This window comes from Eutrigla gurnardus (genome assembly GCF_963514095.1).
Source record: "Eutrigla gurnardus genome assembly, chromosome: 19".
NCBI classification, from domain to species: Eukaryota; Metazoa; Chordata; class Actinopteri; order Perciformes; family Triglidae; genus Eutrigla; species Eutrigla gurnardus.
The window spans coordinates 16,350,034-16,369,420 of NC_139930.1; the positions used below are offsets into that span (position 1 = coordinate 16,350,034).

The 19,387-nt window shown below is 45.5% G+C and overlaps 3 protein-coding genes across 5 annotated transcripts in view; all 3 read right to left on the reverse strand.

Moving 5' to 3' along the window:
• Nucleotides 1–151: 151 nt before the first annotated feature.
• pisd (phosphatidylserine decarboxylase) lies at nt 152–10,200 on the reverse strand. 3 transcript variants are annotated; one of them, XM_084035652.1, is made up of 9 exons: nt 10,088–10,200; nt 9,488–9,531; nt 9,004–9,143; nt 3,116–3,250; nt 2,787–2,888; nt 2,581–2,704; nt 1,942–2,085; nt 1,705–1,865; nt 153–993 (listed from the first exon to the last, which is right to left on the reverse strand). In XM_084035652.1, the coding sequence occupies exons 1-9, from the start codon at nt 10,126–10,128 to the stop codon at nt 706–708; spliced, it is 1,179 nt and encodes a 392-aa protein (XP_083891778.1). In that variant the 5' UTR covers nt 10,129–10,200; the 3' UTR covers nt 153–705. The 3 variants fall into 3 exon arrangements, with proteins under 3 accessions (XP_083891777.1, XP_083891778.1, XP_083891779.1); XM_084035653.1 differs by lacking the exon at nt 10,088–10,200 and adding an exon at nt 5,276–5,420; XM_084035651.1 differs by lacking the exons at nt 9,004–9,143; nt 9,488–9,531; nt 10,088–10,200 and adding exons at nt 5,276–5,420; nt 7,726–8,036 and having other exon boundaries at nt 152–993.
• Nucleotides 10,201–11,193: 993 nt separating this feature from the next.
• On the reverse strand, nt 11,194–17,701 carry LOC311029508 (uncharacterized protein). The gene is made up of 11 exons (XM_084034668.1): nt 17,542–17,701; nt 15,794–15,921; nt 14,621–15,541; nt 13,872–14,334; nt 13,177–13,500; nt 12,974–12,997; nt 12,601–12,778; nt 12,352–12,440; nt 12,196–12,267; nt 11,930–12,060; nt 11,194–11,809 (listed from the first exon to the last, which is right to left on the reverse strand). The coding sequence occupies exons 2-11, from the start codon at nt 15,912–15,914 to the stop codon at nt 11,643–11,645; spliced, it is 2,490 nt and encodes an 829-aa protein (XP_083890794.1). The 5' UTR covers nt 15,915–15,921; nt 17,542–17,701; the 3' UTR covers nt 11,194–11,642.
• Nucleotides 17,702–18,639: 938 nt separating this feature from the next.
• Nucleotides 18,640–19,387, reverse strand: part of ythdc1 (YTH N6-methyladenosine RNA binding protein C1) — a 9,341-nt gene continuing 8,593 nt past the window's right edge. The window contains exon 16 of the mRNA XM_084035524.1: nt 18,640–19,387. This exon is cut by the window's right edge and continues 83 nt beyond it. Within this exon, the coding sequence (XP_083891650.1) occupies nt 19,282–19,387 (106 nt within the window). The 3' untranslated portion in view covers nt 18,640–19,281.

Consider the following 19,387-nt stretch of genomic DNA (forward strand, 5'->3'; position numbering starts at 1 on the left):
TTATATGTTATATATTCATATATATTAATATTTTTATACACATATATATATATATATATATTAGAGATAATATCCATGGTGGTCCCAAGTTAAATAAGTGTGTTTTTTAAATAATAATAATTGTGCAGAATAAAGTCAAAGTTCCTGAAAAAGAAATATATATATATATTTTTTTACATGTTTTACAAAAGTACAGAAGCTGAACGAAAGAAAACATTCAGGAGGAATGACTAACATCATGTGTCTTTTTTGACCAATCACAGGCATCCTGTTGGGTTTTCAACCAATCAGCTGCATCAGACAGCATCTGACGTCTCTGATTGGTCCAAACTGGAAATGGAAACAACCTTTTAAAACAATAAAGCTTCAAACATCGGAAGTGTTTCGGACAGAGGAACATTTTATATCAGCTCAACAGAATGTTTGACTGTTAATTATGAATGTTTATGGGTTATTGTTTCTGTTATTGAAGAAACAGTTCTGGACAAGTGACACAAAGGAGAAAAAGATGAGGTTTGGCGTTTCACCCTTCATGAGGCACAAGGCATTCTGGGAGTTTGAGTTCTCTTCATGTCCTCCACAGCTTCTTTGTCACAGGAAATTTCGCACAATGCCACAAATTCTTATAAAATCTGTCTTTCGTCAGCCGCCAGCAGTTGTTCATCATCATCAGGCCCCGCCCTATTGGCCGTGCAGCTCGGCCAATCAGAGGCTGCCGAGCCCCTCCCCCACTCTGATTCGCTGTCCTGGCTGCAGGTTGAAGCTGAAGTTTTTTGGCGCTTCGAAGAGCAGAACGATGGTGGAGCCGAGGTTGAACTCGCCCACCGCCGCGCCCTTCTCCAGGAGCACGCCGTCGCCCTCCACGGAGGCCACGCCGCCTTCACCCGCCACGCCTCCTTCACCCGCCACCTTCAACACCCGATCATCGATGGCAACGTAGCTGCGGTCGTGAAAGGAGCCTTTATTGTAGCGGGGAGCGTTGGTCTGAAGCTCCTGTAGACAACAGAACCCGTTCAATCAACTATTAAATAAATATCATTTTAAATGATTATATTATTAATGATATAATTACACAGAATCATTCTGATTCAAGACTGATTATAAAATATATTATTCATAAATATATTATTAAAACACTTCGCCCAATGACAGCTGGGATTGGCTCCAGCCCCCCCGCGACCCTGAATACAGGATAAGCGGTAGAAAATGGATGGATGGATGGATATTATTAAAACAAACAAAATACATTCATATATTCATCATTAAATATTAAGTCTGTTAAGTGATTTTTAAAATATGACAATATAAAAAATATAAAAAAAAAATAATACATGTAAATATATATACGCGAGTATATAAATATAAAAATATCATTTAAATATATTACTTTATGACCAAAGTTCAGTAAAGAAATAAAAATGAATCAAAACATAAATTTAAACAATCTAATAATTATATATATATATAAATATATACATATACATACACACAAGCACATATATGTAGGTATATACAATAATAATTTATAATTATTATTTTTTATTTATACATTATTTTTTATTTAAAAAAATAATAAATGATGATGAAATGTTGTGCTGTATAATGTTCTCCACTTTAGATTTCAATAAAAATTTGAATGAACAAATTTTTTTAAATAATAATAACAATAGAGTGAAAGTATAAACAGGAAGTAGAATTGTTCACCTGGTCGAAGTAAACCCTGATGGAGCCAACGTTCGTGGCTCCGACCGCCGTTAACGAGAAGAAGCCGTGCTGCCATTGGCCGGTGAGCGCCACGCGCTCGTTAAGGCAGAAGAGCTCTTTGACCAGACGGGCGACGCCGGGGTTCACCGACAGTAACGAGCCTAACGTGCACAGAGAGACAGCCGGGTGAAGGGCAGCGCGACAGCTGGGCGGGTACAGACAGGAAGTGAGTCTCACCTGGGAAGTGCCGGCGGAGCTCCACTCTCCAGTCCGTCGGCGAATGGAAACAGTGGTAGTCACCTGGAGCCAGGTAGACCACCACGTGGAACAGGTCGTTATCAGGACTCGACAGGAGGAGGTCCCTGAAGGACGAGGAGGGGTCTGGAGACAAAGACAAGGGACAGTCTGAAGACAGGATGTGGACCCAACTAGCTCTCCAGACTTGACAAGAGTAAATGGTAAATGGCCTCATTTATATAGCGCTTTTCTCCAAAGTGCTTTACAGGAATGACTGACATTCACCCGTTCACTCACACATTCACACACCGACGGCGGAGTCAACCACGCAGGGCGACAGCCAGCTCGTCAGGAGCAATTGGGGTGAGGTGTCTTGCTCAGGGACACCAGGCACTCAGCTAGGAGGAGCCCGGGATCGAACCGGCAATCTTGCAGTTGCCAGCCAACCCGCTCTACCTCCTGAGCTCAACCCCCCCAAGAGTCCCAAAAAAGACCACCAGGTCCCAAATAAAGACCAAATGATTATGATGATGATGATTTCGGGGGCGTGTCTTCTGGAGGTCTGGAGGCCTGGGGGGACGGACTCTCGGTTCTTATAAACAATACAAACTGTTGGGGGTGGAGGGGGCGTGGCCTTACCATTGACCCGCCTCTTCTGTGGACCCAGGAAGTTCTCCAGACTGTAGGTGACCCCCTTCACCTGCTCCACCTCCGAGTTCTTCACCTGGCCAAAGTGGAGGATTTTCCCATCAGCCGGAGAAATCTGACGAAGAGGAGGACGAAGATCAGATGATTAATAACGTATGAAGATACACAACAGGTGTTTGGAGGAGGAGGAGCACTACCAGACAAGAGGAGGCGCAGAGCGGTCTGACTGCAGGTTTCAGACGTCGACGGAAAAATTCCCCCAGATTCCTGTAGTGATGTAAATCCTCCACCGCTGCTTCCTATTGGACGACAGACAGGCAGACAGGCAGGCAGACAGGCAGACAGTGAGTATTGTGAAGAGGAAGAAGCAGAATCATCAACAGTACATATTCTTTTCCCATGGTCGCCCAAAAGAAGGGTGGGGCCACGTGGAGGGGCGGGGCCATCGCATATTAACATCTATGTGGTCTACATTAAGTGGAAGGACCCCCAGACCCCCTCCAACAACAGTCCTGGTGGTCCAGACCTGCATGTTGACCCCGAAGGTCCAGATGTAGAGGGAGTAGACGGGCTTCCGGAGCCAGCTGGGGAGCTCCACGCCGTTCAGGCGACCCCACGTCCGAGAGAGGAGGCGGGTCGGGAAGGAGCGGTACAGCGCCACCTGCAGGAGCGCACAGGAAACCACGTTAAATACCCCTGATCCGGTGCGGAGACCACGGTGATGTCACAGGAATGTGTTGAAGAGGAAGAAGAGAAGAAGGAGGAGAAGAGGAGAGTAGGAGGAGGAAACAGGAGGAGGAAGGAGACGTTTAAAGACGAGAGAATCAGAAACCTGTTTTCATTTCTTACGTTTCCTGTTTTCAACAATAAGTTGATCATGGTGAATTCCCATCATCAGGGTCATCGCAAATATGGCAAACATAGTAAACATCGTAAATATCGTAAATATCACAAACTTCTTATATATCGTAAATATCGTAGATATAATAATCATCAGAAATATCGTAAATATATCGTAAACAATTACATTTCAGTTATATTGAATTACCGTAGATGACCAAATAATCGCCCGCGTGCAAATACGCGCCTGTGCTCTAATAGCCGCCGGGGTCCGACCTCATTTGGCATAATAAACGCCGGTTCAATTAAACGCCCGGGCGATTAAGTGTTTACCATAGTCTTGCACAGAAAACAAAAGTTTTTTTTTAACAGCACTTCACCGGCTCTCACCTCTTCTGTCAGTCAGCCCCTCCTCCCGCTCTCTCTCTCTCTCGCATGCAGGCGCGCGCACACACACACACAGACACACAAACACAGGCGCGCTAGACTGAGGGATATAGGGATATAGATAAATGCGCTAATGTACAGTGTTGAAATTACCGCGATCGACCCCCCCTTCCGTTATCATTCATAACACTGCTCTGATCAGCTCCCTGTGTCGCGGTAACAGACAAACTGTCTTTGTATTTATTGTCTGATGTCAATAAAGATGCGTCGGGGGGAAAAAGTAGTTTTGTTCCAGTGGTGCTATGGTGAGCTCCTTGTTCTTTGCATGATGGTCTGGTGCTGCTCATTGCAAAAATAAATTGTAGCCTGTTGCAAATACGCGCCTGGTTCTTATAAACGCCTGGGCTCCAAGTCGATTTAGCATATTAAACGCCCGGGCTACTAAATGGTCATCTACGGTACTCTTATTTTGGCAGGATCATCTTGACATTAAGTTTTTATATCACTACGTTTATGGAGCGTACAGCCGTACAATTTCCTGAGGGATAAAAAAAGTATCCTAATGGCGACTTTGAACCCCAAACGCTGCACGGACATGAGTGAAACCAGATAAAATATGAACCCCGCTGTGTGATCAGGTCCCTGAACCGTCAACAACCACCAGCTCGTATTTGTGGTGATTTGTCAACATATTATCACCTGATGGAGAAGCAACGTGATCATACCAGTGACAGAACTAAAACTGAGTGAGGGGTTCCTCAGGGCTCCGGTCTGGGTCATTGACCATTTACAATTTAAAGGTTTAAAGGCCCTGTGGAGTGTTCTTGTAAACCATCAAACATAAGAGACCAGAGTACCTGTAGAGACCAGAGGACCTGTAGAGACCAGAGTACCTGAACAGGTAGAGGCCAGGGTACCTGTAGAGACCAGAGTACCTGTAGAGACCAGAGTACCTGAACAGGTAGAGACCAGAGTACCTGTATGGACCAGAGTACCTGAACAGGTAAGAGACCAGAGTACCTGTAGAGACCAGGGTACCTGAACAGGTAGAGACCTGAGTACCTGTAGAGACAAGGGTACCTGTAGAGACCAGAGTACCTGAACAGGTAGAGACCAGAGTACCTGTAGAGACCAGAATACCTGAACAGGTAGAGACCCGAGTACCTGTAGAGACTAGAGTACCTGAACAGGTAAGGGTCCAGAGTACCTGTAGAGACCAGAGTACCTCTAGAGATTAGAGTACCTGAACAGGTAGAGACCAGAGTACCTGTAGAGACCAGAGTACCTGAGGTACGTTTATAAATTAATTCTTTATTAATAAATAATTTCCTGTTTTTAATAAACTAATATTAGTTTTGGAGACTTAAAGAGGTGAAGGTAAAACTGGAAGAAGAGAGGAGACGAGGTGAAGCCCCATTTCTCTTCGTCCAATCAGAACTTGGCAGGCAGTCGCTCTTACCCGATTGGCCAGCGGCCGCAGAGCACTGACCGACAGGACGTAGCAGAGGAAGGCGATTGGCCGACGGCGCCAAGAAGCAGGTCGAGACACGCTGCCACTGAGCACGCTCAGACGGCGATGGAGGGCCAAACGGGGCCCCTGGAGCCTGATCATGAGATTCAATGAGATTTAATGAGATACAGGGTGAGACAGGTGAGGGGGGGGGGGGGGGGATAACAGGAGACATGAGGGGACATGAGGGGGAGACATGAGGAGTCATCAGGTGGGAGACATGAGGAGATATGAGGGGGGAGACATGAGGAGACATGAGGGGACATGAGGGGGGAGACATGAGGGGGGAGACATGAGGACACATGAGGGGACATGAGGGGGGAGACATGAGGAGACATGGGGGGGAGACATGAGGGGGGACATGAGGAGACATGAGGGGGGAGACATGAGGAGACATGGGGGGGAGACATGGGGGGGACATGAGGGGACATGAGAGGGAGACATGAGGAGACATGGGGGGGAGACATGAGGGGGGACATGAGGATACATGAGGGCGGAGACATGAGGGGACATGCGGGGGAGACATGAGGGGGGGACATGAGGAGACGTGAGGGGACATGAGGGGGGAGACATGAGGGGACATGAGGGGGGAGACATGAGGAGACATGAGGGGGAGACATGAGGGGGGACATGAGGAGACATGAGGGGGGAGACATGAGGAGACATGGGGGGGAGACATGGGGGGGACATGAGGGGACATGAGAGGGAGACATGAGGAGACATGGGGGGGAGACATGAGGGGGGACATGAGGATACATGAGGGCGGAGACATGAGGGGACATGCGGGGGAGACATGAGGGGGGGACATGAGGAGACGTGAGGGGACATGAGGGGGGAGACATGAGGGGACATGAGGGGGGAGACATGAGGAGACATGAGGGGACATGGGGGGAGACATGAGGGGGGACGTGAGGGGACATGAGAGGACTTGAGGTGGAGACATGAGGGGACATGAGGGGGAGACATGAGGGGGGACATGAGGAGACATGAGGGGGGGACATGAGGAGACATGAGGGGGGACATGAGGAGACATGAGGGGACATGAGGGGGGAGACATGAGAGGGGGACATGAGGGGGGAGACATTAGGGGGGACATGAGGACACATGAGGGGGGAGACATGAGGAGACATGAAGGGGGACATGAGGAGACATGAGGGGGAGAAATGAGGGGACATGAGGGGGGAGACATGAGGGGGGAGACATTAGGGGGGGACATGAGGGGGGACATGAGGAGACATGAAGGGGGGACATGAGGAGACATGAGGGGGGAGAAATGAGGGGACATGAGGGGGGAGACATGAGGAGACATGAGGGGGGAGACATGAGGGGTGAGACATGAGGAGACATGAGGGGGAGACATGAGGGGGGGACATGAGGAGACATGAGGGGACATGAGGGGGGAGACATGAGGAGACATGAGGGGACATGAGGGGGAGACATGAGGGGGGGACATGAGGGGACATGAGGAGGGAGACATGAGGGGGGGAGACATGAGGAGACATGAGGGGGGACATGAGGAGACATGAGGGGTGAGACATGAGGAGACATGAGGGGGGGACATGAGGAGACATGAGGGGGGACATGAGGAGACATGAGGGGGGGACATGAGGAGGTAAAAACAACGATGGGCGTGGACAGGTGTGGAGGGGTGGGGCTTGTATGAGAAGGGCGTGGTGAAGAGGAGGAGGAGCTAATGCTTCACACAGTTGCTAAGTGAGCTACAATAAAGCTAGTAGCAATGCTAACAGTGATGCTAACACAACGTGAGATCTTAAATACAATTAAATCACATCAGATCTACTGATGACCAGAACCAGGACTAGAGGAGAACCAGGACTAGAGGAGAACCAGGACTACAGCAGAACAAGGATCATCAGCTGCAGGACTAGAGGAGAACCAGGACTAGAGCAGAATCAGGACCATCAGCTGCAAGACTAGAGGAAAACCAGGACTACAGGAGAATCAGGACTACAGGAGAACCAGGACTAGAGTCAGTTATATATATATATATATATATATATATATATATATATATATATATATATATATATATATATGTATAAATAGTCTTGAACCTTGTAAAAGTAAACATCATGAACTCTCTTCCCTCAGTGGAAGCTAACTGGGTTAGCAGGTTAGCACAGGATTAGCACTTAAGCTAAAATAGCTGACCTGCTAAACTAGCTGTCGCCACCCCCTCCACACACACACCCACACACACCCCCACACACACACACACACACACACACTAATCCCCTCTCTACCTCTCTCTGTCTGTCTGAACATTTAACTGTTGTTTCTACTTTGATCACCTTCAGGACTTAATATATTATTAATGATTGATTATTGATCAGAATTCCTGCTCTCAATCTTGAAATCTTCTTTTCTTCGTCTCCCACCTGAATCGAGCTGTCGTTCTCATCCTCACTCCTCTGCCTCCTCCTCCTCCCTCATCTTTCTCTCCATTGGCAGCCTGTCGCCGCCGCCACCGCCGCCTCACCTGCCGCAGCAGGTCACGCCGCTGACGCCCGCCGCTGCCACGGTGACGGCGGAGGAACCTTACCATGAATGCTTTGCCGCCGTGGAGACGGGCGGCTGACGACACATAATGCCGTTTAAATATCAACCAAAGAAGAAGAAGAAGCAGACGAGTCTGGTCACGGAGAGCAGAGAAGAAGACGTGACGGAGCGAGACAGAGGTGTTTATAGTGATGAGCCCTGCCTTCCCTTCATTAAGCCCCGCCCACCTGCCCTAAACCCACCCCTCCCCTGTGCAATACAGTCTGCAGAGGGCAAATAAGCAGATTAAATACAGAAACAACATGACTTATAAATTTGTATTGCAATACAAATTATTTAATTTTTATTATGCATGTATTTTTATCGTGTTATTTTTTATATTTTTTTATTTTGAATGTTAATTAGTAAGAAAGAAATTAGAAAAATATTAATTGATGTTACAGTTATATAAACATAGATATATTAATTGTGATATTAATTCATTAAGTCATTTTAAATCATGTTTGGAATAAACAATACATTAGTCATTGTTATGATGTTATATACATATTTATATATTTAAACGCGACAGCACTACTACACAAATGTCTTTTTTTTCTGCCACCAGTTTGGCTCCGCCTACAAAATACGGCACGCTGTTTACAAACACCACAGGGTCTACTTCTTACTCATTGACCAGTCAGACCATATCCTCAGTGAACCAGCCAATCAGGAGGCAGCGAAGCCGTTGAACAGAGGAGGCATGGCCTGAGTGAGGAAGCAATGTGTCAACGTGGCGTACACAGTGACCTCGCCACCATGACATCATTGTCACCGTTCACCCAGTGAATGATGACATCGCTGTCACCTTTCACCCAGTGAACCAATTGAATGTAAGGTCAGTTAACAAAGCTTTTGGCCAACATTTCCTGTAACTTCATAATAAAAGCATTCCGCCTGATGTCAGGGGAAATCTTCTATTGTGAAGGAGCAGCAGGAAATATTTTGATTGCATCAGCAGTAAGACAGAGGTGATCACAGTGATCAAAATGGGATCAGTTGACAGATCAATAAGAACAGAGAGGGGCTCTCTGTCTGGAGACGGCACAGGAGGAGAGGGGAGGAGGAGGAGGAGAAGAAAGAGGAGAAGTAGAAGAAGATGGTGTGTTCTCTCTCACCTGTGTGGGTGTGGCCAGAGGGGGCAGGGCTCCATCTTCTTGTTGGCCGCCCCACTTGTAGTGCTGGTAACCAAGGTAACCACCACCCCCTGACACCAACAGGAGGGGGAGGGGCCAGCGGCGGGGCAGGAAGGTACGACCTGGTGAGATGGAGAGAGCTGATTGGTTTCTGCTGACTGATAGTAAACCAGCTGACGTGGGTGTTGCTGGATCAAGTGAAACCAGCTTGGTGAAATCCAGCGAGCACCTCTGGATGATGTCATGATGATGTCATGAACCCAGACAGGATGGTGTCTGGTAAATTAAGCTTGTGCTGCTTTGGTCTACATTTGGCAGTTTACGAAAAGAAGCTTTGGGTGCTTCTTTTTGTTATTGACAAGGTTACGATGTGGGCGTGTTTATAGTGAAGTTGGTGTGGTTTAACGGGGTTGGCGTGTTTAAGCTGGGAACACCTTGCTGGAGGGGGAGGAGCAGAGGGACTCACCTGTGCTCAGGGCCCTCTGCCGGCTGCAGCTCAGAGAAGAAACTCTGCAAACAAGTAAAACATTCAGTTAAAAACTGCAAAATACATAATAAACGTTTATGTACTTAAAATAATTCTCTGACCGTCTCTGCTTTACTGAAATATTTCAAATAAATGTAATCCCTTTAAATAATTCTGCCATCTCTGTCGTCATCACGAGCAACCAGCCACATGTGACCGTTAAACTCACCTATTCACATGATAAACAGGTAAATATGACACAGCAGGTTAATGTTACCAAAGACAGAAACGTCATCAGTCCGACTCTAACACTCCTCACCTGTCTGACGTCACATTCAAACCGGCGTTTGTACTTTAGACGCGATTTTACGTTAATTTAGTGTAAACTGAACAACCAGGACGCTCTCGCTCTCTCACTCACACACACACACACACACACACACACACACACACACACACACACACACACACACACACACACACACACACAGTCGGCGAAACGATGAATACGTCACAGTCATTTCGTTTCTGCCACGCGACGCCAGAGTGAACATGTCTGACGTCGAGCTGTTCACTATGACGATAAAAACAGTCAAATACCTCCAAGTCTGTCCGCACACCCTCCTGAAGGCCGCCGCCATGTTGTTCCTGCTGGTGACGACGGGACGTCGCGGTAAAACCACGTGTTGCGATTGTTGCCCCGAGTTTAGTCTGTCAGGTAAACCTCGCGTCACGGAAACGCGGCGGGCGTGTTCCTCAGGTTGAGAGATTTAATTTAAGATCTTACTTTCAGTCAAAACAAACTCCATCTGACAGAAAACCCTGAAGGAGAACTCCCATGTGAGCTGCTATGAACGGTCATCGCCGGGAAGCTTCCGCCTGCGAGGTGGACTGAGGGTTTCAAAACCCGCAGTCAAAAGGCTGAACTTCCTCAAACGGCCGCTTGAGGCTCCAAAAACGACTCAATCCCCGAAGACGTTTACAGCAGAAATAAACGGCTACGTTCACACCGCAGGTCTTAATGCGCAATTCCGATTTATGGCTCAAATCCGATTTTTTGTTTGGCTGTTCACATTACCTCTTTAAATGCAGCCTGTCTACGGATTGCTGTGTGAACAGCTCACGCTCCTGAAGTGACCCGCATGCGCAGTTGATCATTGATGACATCACGCCACAGCGGTGTTTACGGAAGCGAACATGGCAACGGCAACCGGTAACGTGGGACTGTATGGCTTCATGCTAAAAACAGTGTGTGGCGGCAGCCGGCAAATTTGTGAGCGGGTGATTGCACGAAGGAGGAAGAGGAGAAATGTAAATGTCATTCATTTACAAAACAGTGCAGCGCGGGTCAGAATGACGTCAAAGTCGCATTAAATGCGACCTGGCTGTTCAGACTGCGGTCGCATTCAAAAAAATCCGATACGTATCCGATTCAGTACCACATTTAAATGTGGCCTGAATCTGATTAGAAAATGTCAGATTCAATGCGACTTGTGCTGTTCACATTGTCAAAAGCAAATCAGATATGGGTCACATATGAGCGAAAAAATCAGATTCAGGTCACTTGTAACTGCGGTGTGAACGTAGCCTAATTTACAGCCTGCAAAAAAACGGGTCTGGCCTCTGTAGCTATTCAAGCTTAATTGATGAGGACTGAAGATGATCAATAACTGTCCAATGACTCTGATCAATAATAAAGTGGCACATTTCCGTGAGCAGAAACAAACTTTATTTGTTCCAAAAATAGACACATTTCCAGCAGAAATATATATATTACACTTTAAAAACTGCACTTCACCACTAGTACTACGGAGTACTCAAATAATACTACAGAGTACTCGGATAGTACTACAGAGTGCTGCAGTGAAGTCTATTCATATTTCATGAAAACACAAAATGAAAACCATAATAATGAAGCCACTCTCCCTGCTGTTGGTGTGTTCTCCTGACAGATCACCTGTTAAAAAACTAGTAAAAATATTAAATATTCCAGAAGATTCACAGTTAAACAGTCTAGACTGTAAAAAAAATAAAACAAAGACAAACAAAAGGAATCAAGTGCACCGCAAACCAAAAAGTAAAAACCCCAGGGCAGGCGTGCTAGCAGCTCTGTTTATTTGGCCTTTGCTCGGCTGACAGGAAATGACATCACAGCTCACACCTCCAGGCCTTGCCGTGTCAGGAAGTCTTCGAGCGCACTCAGTCGCTCCACCAGCATCACGTCCAGGTCAGCGTCGTCGTCGTCACCAGGGCCGCCGCCATGGCAATGCCGCCGAGCCGCCACCCGTTTCCTGGGCACCATGGCAACAGGGAGTCCCGCCCCTAATACAGACAAAGTTTCTTTAAAATGTTTTTTATATTTAAAGATTCAAAATCCGACATCAATCAGAACTCTCTGGGGGAGATGCCGCCAACCTTCGTGAACTACATTTCCCAGCTTACCTTGTGGTCTCTTCCTCTTCCTGGGCTGAGTGAAGTCAGGGAAGAGGAGGAGCCTGCGCCTCCTCTGCTGACCAATAAGGAGCAGGGCGCCGTCCTTCTCCCGAGGCTCCTCAAAGATCGTCTCCAGACTCCTGCAGGGTGACAGAAAGCATGCTGGGAGACGTAGTTTGTACAGCACACTTAGAGAAATTCTGTTTTGTGTTCTTGGGATTTGTAGTTTTTACTGTGTTTTATTATTAGGTTTTTGTAGAATTTGGGACTTTTACCTGTTTGTTGTGGGGGATTTGTAGTTCTTGTTTGTGTAAATCTCCTCCAGACTGAACTCTTTCTTCTTTAACCTGGAAAAAAACTTAGATTTTAATATTTTAACCTTTTTCCTCAGATTTTCTTTTCATTTGCTCCTCCTGCCTCCCCTATCTGACCTTTTGACCTTTGGTAGTCCCATCGGCGTGAGCGGCGTTTCCCGCGGTGACGCCCGGCGGATTCTTATTTGTGAGACTCGTTTACAACGCTGAGAAAACAATTACACAGAGATTTAGAGAAATATTTGGGAAGGACTGAAGAAGTGAATATTAATCCGCAGAAAAAAATTATACAAACAGAAAAAATGTAAACAACTGTAACCAATTTTTTTTTAAAGTGAGAAACTTTGACAAGAACAAAAACCCCACCTCTCCATTTGTGCTGAGAAACTCTGCGCTCGCCTCTGATTGGCTGACGGCAAGTGGCACAGGCAGCCCATTGGCTGAACACAGGGGGAGGGGCAGAAGTCGTCGCCGGGGCAGATGGAGGCTGCGGGAGCTATGATTGGCTCGCTGCTTCTGCTGTTGTCGGGCAGAAAAGGTTGGACTGCAAAACAGACACGGAATATAATAATTAAGAAATCCTGGCAAACATCTGTACAGTTACCAGTAACAAACACTTCTTTGATCCCGACTGAATTCCACGTCTGAGGTCGGTCAGTTTAACGGCCCGTAGCTCGTCCTGCTGACATTAAAGCAGGGACTAAATGAGTAATTTATGAATATGCATATGTGTAATTACCTCGGTAAAGGCGTTCGCACGTAACTGCAAAGACGAAACATTTGTGAGATTTAGTCCTTTTAAAGTGTTTCATCATAACAGCTGTTAAAATTTTTTTTTCATTGACAGATTAAAAATATGTATATATAAACGCTATAATGTTCATATATTAATAACCACAGTCACAATGAATATTAATGAGGGTTCATTTAAATACAACCAACCAGTGGTCGCTGCTCAGACTGGGCGGGGCCGTCCAGTCCTTCAGGCACCGCAGGGGACTCCCACAAGCCCCGCCCCTCACAGTCTCTGACATGGTCTCCACGGCAACCGCTGACAGCCGCAGCATGGGGGCGGGGCTAAAGGAGGAGGAAGAGGAAGATACGTGCCATGTCTGGAAAGCACCGTGATGGGAGGAGAGAGAGAGGGCCGAGGTGAAGTCAGAGAAACGCCATTGGCCTGAAGAGATGTTGAGTGATTCTGATTGGCTGCAGGTCAGATCACTCTGGGCTGAGTGCAGGAGGTGCAAGGCATGCTGGGAAGAGGAGCTATGGAGGAAAGTAGGAGAAATGTATAGTTTATGAATATTAAAGTTTTCATTACTATAATAAATAAACTATAAATAAACGATTAATTAATTACACTTGTATCAATTTATTACAATAGAAGCAATTATTATTAATATCATTTATAGTTGATTTAAATATATATAAACTTTAAATACATAATGAAATATTTTAGATTAATACTTTATATTTCAATTACCGGTATGTTAAATATTACAGGATTACAGATAATTTAAAAACCAATGTACTCAATCTAATAAATCTAGTTTTTAAATGTACTACTAACTCATATTCTACATTTATTTGTCTTTTTTATGTAATTTAATTTAAATCCTTAAATAAATAAAACAAACCTGTGCGGCTGCGCTCCGTAACCGTTCTGCCCGACGACGAGTGCTTTCTCTGATTGGCCGGCTCCGCCCCCTTCTCTTCTTCTGTGTTTCCTGTGGTTGAATTTGTGCAGAGTGAGTGGCGCCTCCTCCCCTGCTCCTCCTCTAAAGGAGACCGCCATACGCCCCACAAACCTCCCAGCATCCTCCTCATCTTCTCCTCGCTTTTCTGCAAAAGTACTTCTCTCTCTTCCTCTGTGATTCTTCCTCCTCTTCCTACCCTCTTCCTCCTCCTCCTCCTCCTCCTCTCCTTTGCCCCTCCTCCACTGTTCTGATTGGCTCAAACTAGAGGAAAAAGGAAGTGCGGGTGAGTCCTCGCAGTCTGATGAAGATGATGATGAAGAGGAGATGGTAACAGGTGGACGGTGGACGGGGCTATACGAGGGGGCGGGGCTATGTGAGGGGGCGGGGCTGAAGCTGACCGAACCTAAGAAGAAAGAAAATAGGTTTAGTCGTCATTATCTTGTGTTTCACGTATAAATGTACATTTAAAGTTCTCATCACAGTCAGACCTGTCTGGTAGGTTGCCATGGTAACATACCCCCCCCCCCCAATACTGTCTGGTCCCCAGAGGTCTAGATAGTAGCCCACATGAGTCCAGACCAGACTATATGGAGAAACCAGAGACTGTCTGTGGTCCAAACAACCTGGCTCGTTGCTTCATGTTTGGTGATTTAGAGATTTAACTCTCTGATCAGGGAGACACAACTCACCAGGAGAACAGGCTGCTCCTCCTTCTCCTCCAATCTGCCTGCTCCTCTTCTTCGTCCTCTTCCTCCTGCTACTCCTCTCCAGAGAGTCCAGACGACGACCGAGGGAGGCCAGAGCTCCTCGCAGGAGGCGTCGCACCTCCAACCGGTGAGCTGAGAGGAGGCGAGGTAGCAGGGAGGAACAGGGACAGCTGGGAGGAGGAGGAGGAGGAGGAGGAAGAGATGGAGAAACTGATGGAGGATGAAGAGAAAGGGGGGATGGAGGGAGAGGGGGAGAAGAAGGAGGAGGAGAACAAATGGCTGACGTATAAGGAGTCAGAAAGACAGCAGGAGGTGGAGGAGGAGGAGAAACATGAGAAGAAGAGTTGGGATAAAGGAGAGGAGGAAGAGGAGCAGAAGAAGAAGGAGGAGGATCCTGGGGAGGAGGTAAAGGAGAAGAAGAGACAGAAGCAGGTGGAGTACGAACAGAATGAGGAGACAACAAAGAAGGAGGTGAACGACGGAGGAATGTAGAAGGTGGAGGAGAAACAGAAGAAGGAGTAGGAAGGTTGGAGGAGGAAGAAGACCGAAGAGGAGGGTGAAAACGAGGAAGAAAAAAGGGAGCTACAGAAGGAGGACGTGAAATAAAAGGAGTGGAAGAGACAGAAGGAGGAGTGGGAGGAGACGGAGGTGGGGGAAGGAGGGATGGAGGGACCAGAGGAGAGGAAGAAAATACAGGAGGACGAGTGGAAAGAAGAGGAGGAGGAGCAGGAGAAAGGAGGGACACAGGAGGAGGAGCAGAGCAAGTTGGAGGAGAGGAGAAGAAGGAGGAGGGAGGAGTTAGTGAAGGAGCAGAGGAAGAAGAGAAGGCACAGAGAGGAGGAGGAGGAGAGGAAGGTGAAGAGGAAGACGAGCTCCAAGGAGGCGCAGGAGGAGAGAAAACTTCTGGAGGAGGAGAAACAGCAGTCAGTACTCTCTCACCAACTGTGAATGTAAGCATAATGTCTCTCGCCCAAATCTCACTTCAAACATGAAAAACCTTCATGAATATACTAAAACTAATCAATAAAACACATAATAATACAATAATATATAAATAGGACAAATAGTAAAGATTAAGTTATAAATATGATAAATGTTTAACAATAAAACATTTATGCTACTTAATTAAAGGAAATAAAATAAAAATCAACGCACCTGTTTGTGTGCCGTCATCGTCTCCCTCATCGGCCAATGGGAGAGCAGGAGGCGGAGTCACTGCTGCCAAGCCCCGCCCCCGGTCATCACCCTCACTCAATGTCAGCGGGCGAGTGAGCATGACTGACCTGAGAGAGAGAGAGAGAGAGAGAGAGATGTTTACAAATACATGACAAAAATAATCATCAAAATAGATTCCAGAGGGGTATTCCACCAAACTCGCTAATTAAGGCGGCGCTTACCTGGTTAAGCCTGGTTAGAATTAACGCCAACTTGAGGCTAAATCCATTCCATTAATGCATTTCAGCCGCGCCTTGTTGAGGCTAATTCAAGCCAGGTTAACGTTGTCTTGTGTTACGCCGTTCATGGGATATAAAGCCAGCCCAGAACCGTGAATGTCGAATCATCGAGAAAATGGCAGAAAAGACCAGAGCAAAAAATATTGATGGAACTGTGCGAGGAGTACAAACCCATCATAACCAAAAAAGGGAATACTGTAGTGATCAATAAAATCGCGAGGCTGCTTGGGCAAGAATTGCCGAGCGATTAAATGCGTAAGTACCGTCAAGAGTAACACGTTCTAATATAATACTGTCAAGGATTTCTTGAATGTGAGGATAGTGTAGACTGAGTTTTAGTGTGAAGTATTTCTCTCTCTCTCTCCTTCTCTCTCTTTTTAGATAGGCCTAGTAATGCATCTACATTGACCAACACATTTATCTTAACAGAAGTAACAGAAGTGGTTTGGGGGAAAAAAGGACCAAAATCATAGTTAAAGTAAAAATGTTGGTCTAATTCTCTTATCTAAAGACAATTATGCAAGCAAAAAAAAAATATATACAGTATATATGAAACGTCTTTGCCGGGTTGTGAACCCACCACTCACCCAACTGGGGAATGAACAACATGTAAAATACATGTATTTAGATAATAAAATGGCCAGTCGGTGTTCAGGAAATAAACGATTTATTCATATTTTTTTAATTGCAAGCATGTATTCTTAGACACTTGATGAAAATATAGTCTGTTTGTACTTCATGTAATTTTGGTCATTTTTGGTCTTTCACGTGGCGAAATGACGAGGACTAGGCTTGGCGGAACCTTCTGCTGGTACAGTTGTTTCCGACAGACGGACTTCTCTGATGGAGAAGGGAGGAGGGACAAGAGGGGAGGAAGCAGAGTAAAGAAGAGAAGGAGTTAGAGAAGATGGAGGAGTCAGTGAAGGAGCAGAGGAAGAAGAGAGGGCATAAGAGGAGGAGAGGAAGAGGAGCTCCAAGGAGCAGGAGGAGAGAAAGCACTGAATGTAAACTAAAAGTCACAGAAATTACAATTGTATTCCAAAAAATAAAAGCAAAAACATTATTTGTCAACATGTCTTTTAAGAGATTTAAGACAACAACAAAAAACATGTTTATGAATGCAAAGTTCATGCCACGTTCTCTCGCGAGATTTCACCAATTGCTGCTGGAAAATCCCAGAAATCTCTGTAAATCTAACTCTAACCGTGTTTCGCTGGCAGCTGATTAACGGGAGATCACCACGGTTTCATCCCGTGATGGCGGGATTCTGCGTGACGTAACACAGGGGGAGTTCGAGGAAGCGGGAATGTTGCGGGTCGAAGTCAGGTTAAAACGGGATTTGGGGCACATAAAAGGACAGCGCTCTAGCTAGCAGCGGCTAGCTGCCGTTAGCAGGCTTTGCTGTGTGTGTAGCAGCCAACCGGGACATTTTAACTGGTTCGTTATTACCTTTTTGACGCCCGTGGGTCCGTTATTCTCCGTTAAATCCTAATATCTCTCATTTTAGGTGGTTTACCGGCTGGAAAGTGCCGAATCTGTCCGGTATTTCCAGAGGAATCGGTGCCTCTGTTATCACCGCAGACCGGCGTCAAGTTAACGGAACCCACACCCCGGGACGTCCGGTGGGACTATCAAAATAAAAGACCCTGAGCGACAGGATAGCCAAACGAAATGATAATCACACGGAAAGATTAAAACAACCTTTCAAATTAAAGCACATAATGGAAATGGCTTCCGGAGTGAGGACTATTTTCAAAGTAAAAGCGCGCAGATCGAAAAACATGGAAACTCAAAGGACATACAACGCTCACATATTATAATTATTATAAATTAATGTATGCATGTTTCTGATTGGTCAGATGCTGTCAAACTGAAGGTATGGTGGACTCTCCTCGTAGTCCAGGACTCGTGAGTCAGTGTGGGTGTACGGCTGTTATTGTCCAATCAGGGTGCAGCTCTTTGACTCATTTAAGATACATTTTAATAATTTTATAAAGTTTAAAAAAAATAGAATTTTGAAAAAATGTTCAAACATTAAGTTGTTTGTGTCTTTAAATAGACTAGTTATATAAATGAGGCCATTTAGAGTTCAGTATCTCTCTCTACACCTGCTGTTTGTTTCCATGGAAACAGCAGTAAAATGTAATTAGTAATCTGATTACCTTCACCAGCAACCTGTAAATCAGTAATCTGATTACATTCCTACAACAGAAACAAACATCCATGACATGAGAAAATAAATCAGCTGATTTGTTTTTAAGATTATTTTTTTATTTTCTTAGAAAAACAGACACAAGGTCCGCCCCTCCATTCAAAAACAGGAAAACAAAAAGTTTTAATCTTCAATTTTTCTTTTCAATGCTGTCACAGATCACCGTAACCTGCTGCTGATCAACAGAAACTAAAACTGATCAGCTGGAGGTTTGGTCACCACGGTAACAATTAATCAGAAGAAAAGAGGAAATTGTACTAAAACAGGAAGCAGATATCCATTAAATGTGTGGGAAAAAAAGCAAGCGCGGAGGAGGCGTCGACAGCGATAGGAGTAAAAAAACCTGAAAACTTTATTGTTTAAGTGAAGAAAATGTAAATAAATAAAATATAATGAGATACACTTGATGTTTACAGCTCAGTCGATGTGCAGGAAGTAAAATAAACAATAAAAATAAAAAAATAAATAAATGAATGCAAATTTATATTTAACATGAAAGAGAAAAAAATGAGATGAGAGAAACATCTGGAGGAAGTCAAACTTTTCTTCTTCGAGGGTTTTTAAAAGATCTGCTCACATTTATTTTGAAGGATTTTTACTCATGAAAATAAAATAACCCTGTTTCCTGTTGTTCAAACAGGCGATTCACAGAGAGGATTCTGGGAAAATGTGACATAGGACGTTCAAGAGAAACTACAGCGTCAGAAACATGACGACATCGTGTAGCATGCGCCTTCCTGTGCTGTGATGTCACTTCCCATGTCAAACGGGATCGTCAAAATAAATGTTTGACAAAACGCAAGATTTTTTCATTTTTACTGTTTTTTTTATTTGCATAAAAAATGATGCAGCTGATGACATCACGTTGCTTGTTTAATTTATTATTAATAATTTTAAACCCCAAAAAAGGAAACCAGAAAAAAAAAAACTGTCAAAATAAAAGCTCCTGCAGGCTGCCAGGATATGACATCATCAGATCACCTGCGGTACCGCCCCCTCTCCTTGTCTCTCTCCCTCTCTCGGTCTCTGTCCCTCGCTCGGTCTCGCTCTCTCTCCCGGCGCGGTCCGCCACGCTCGCGCTCA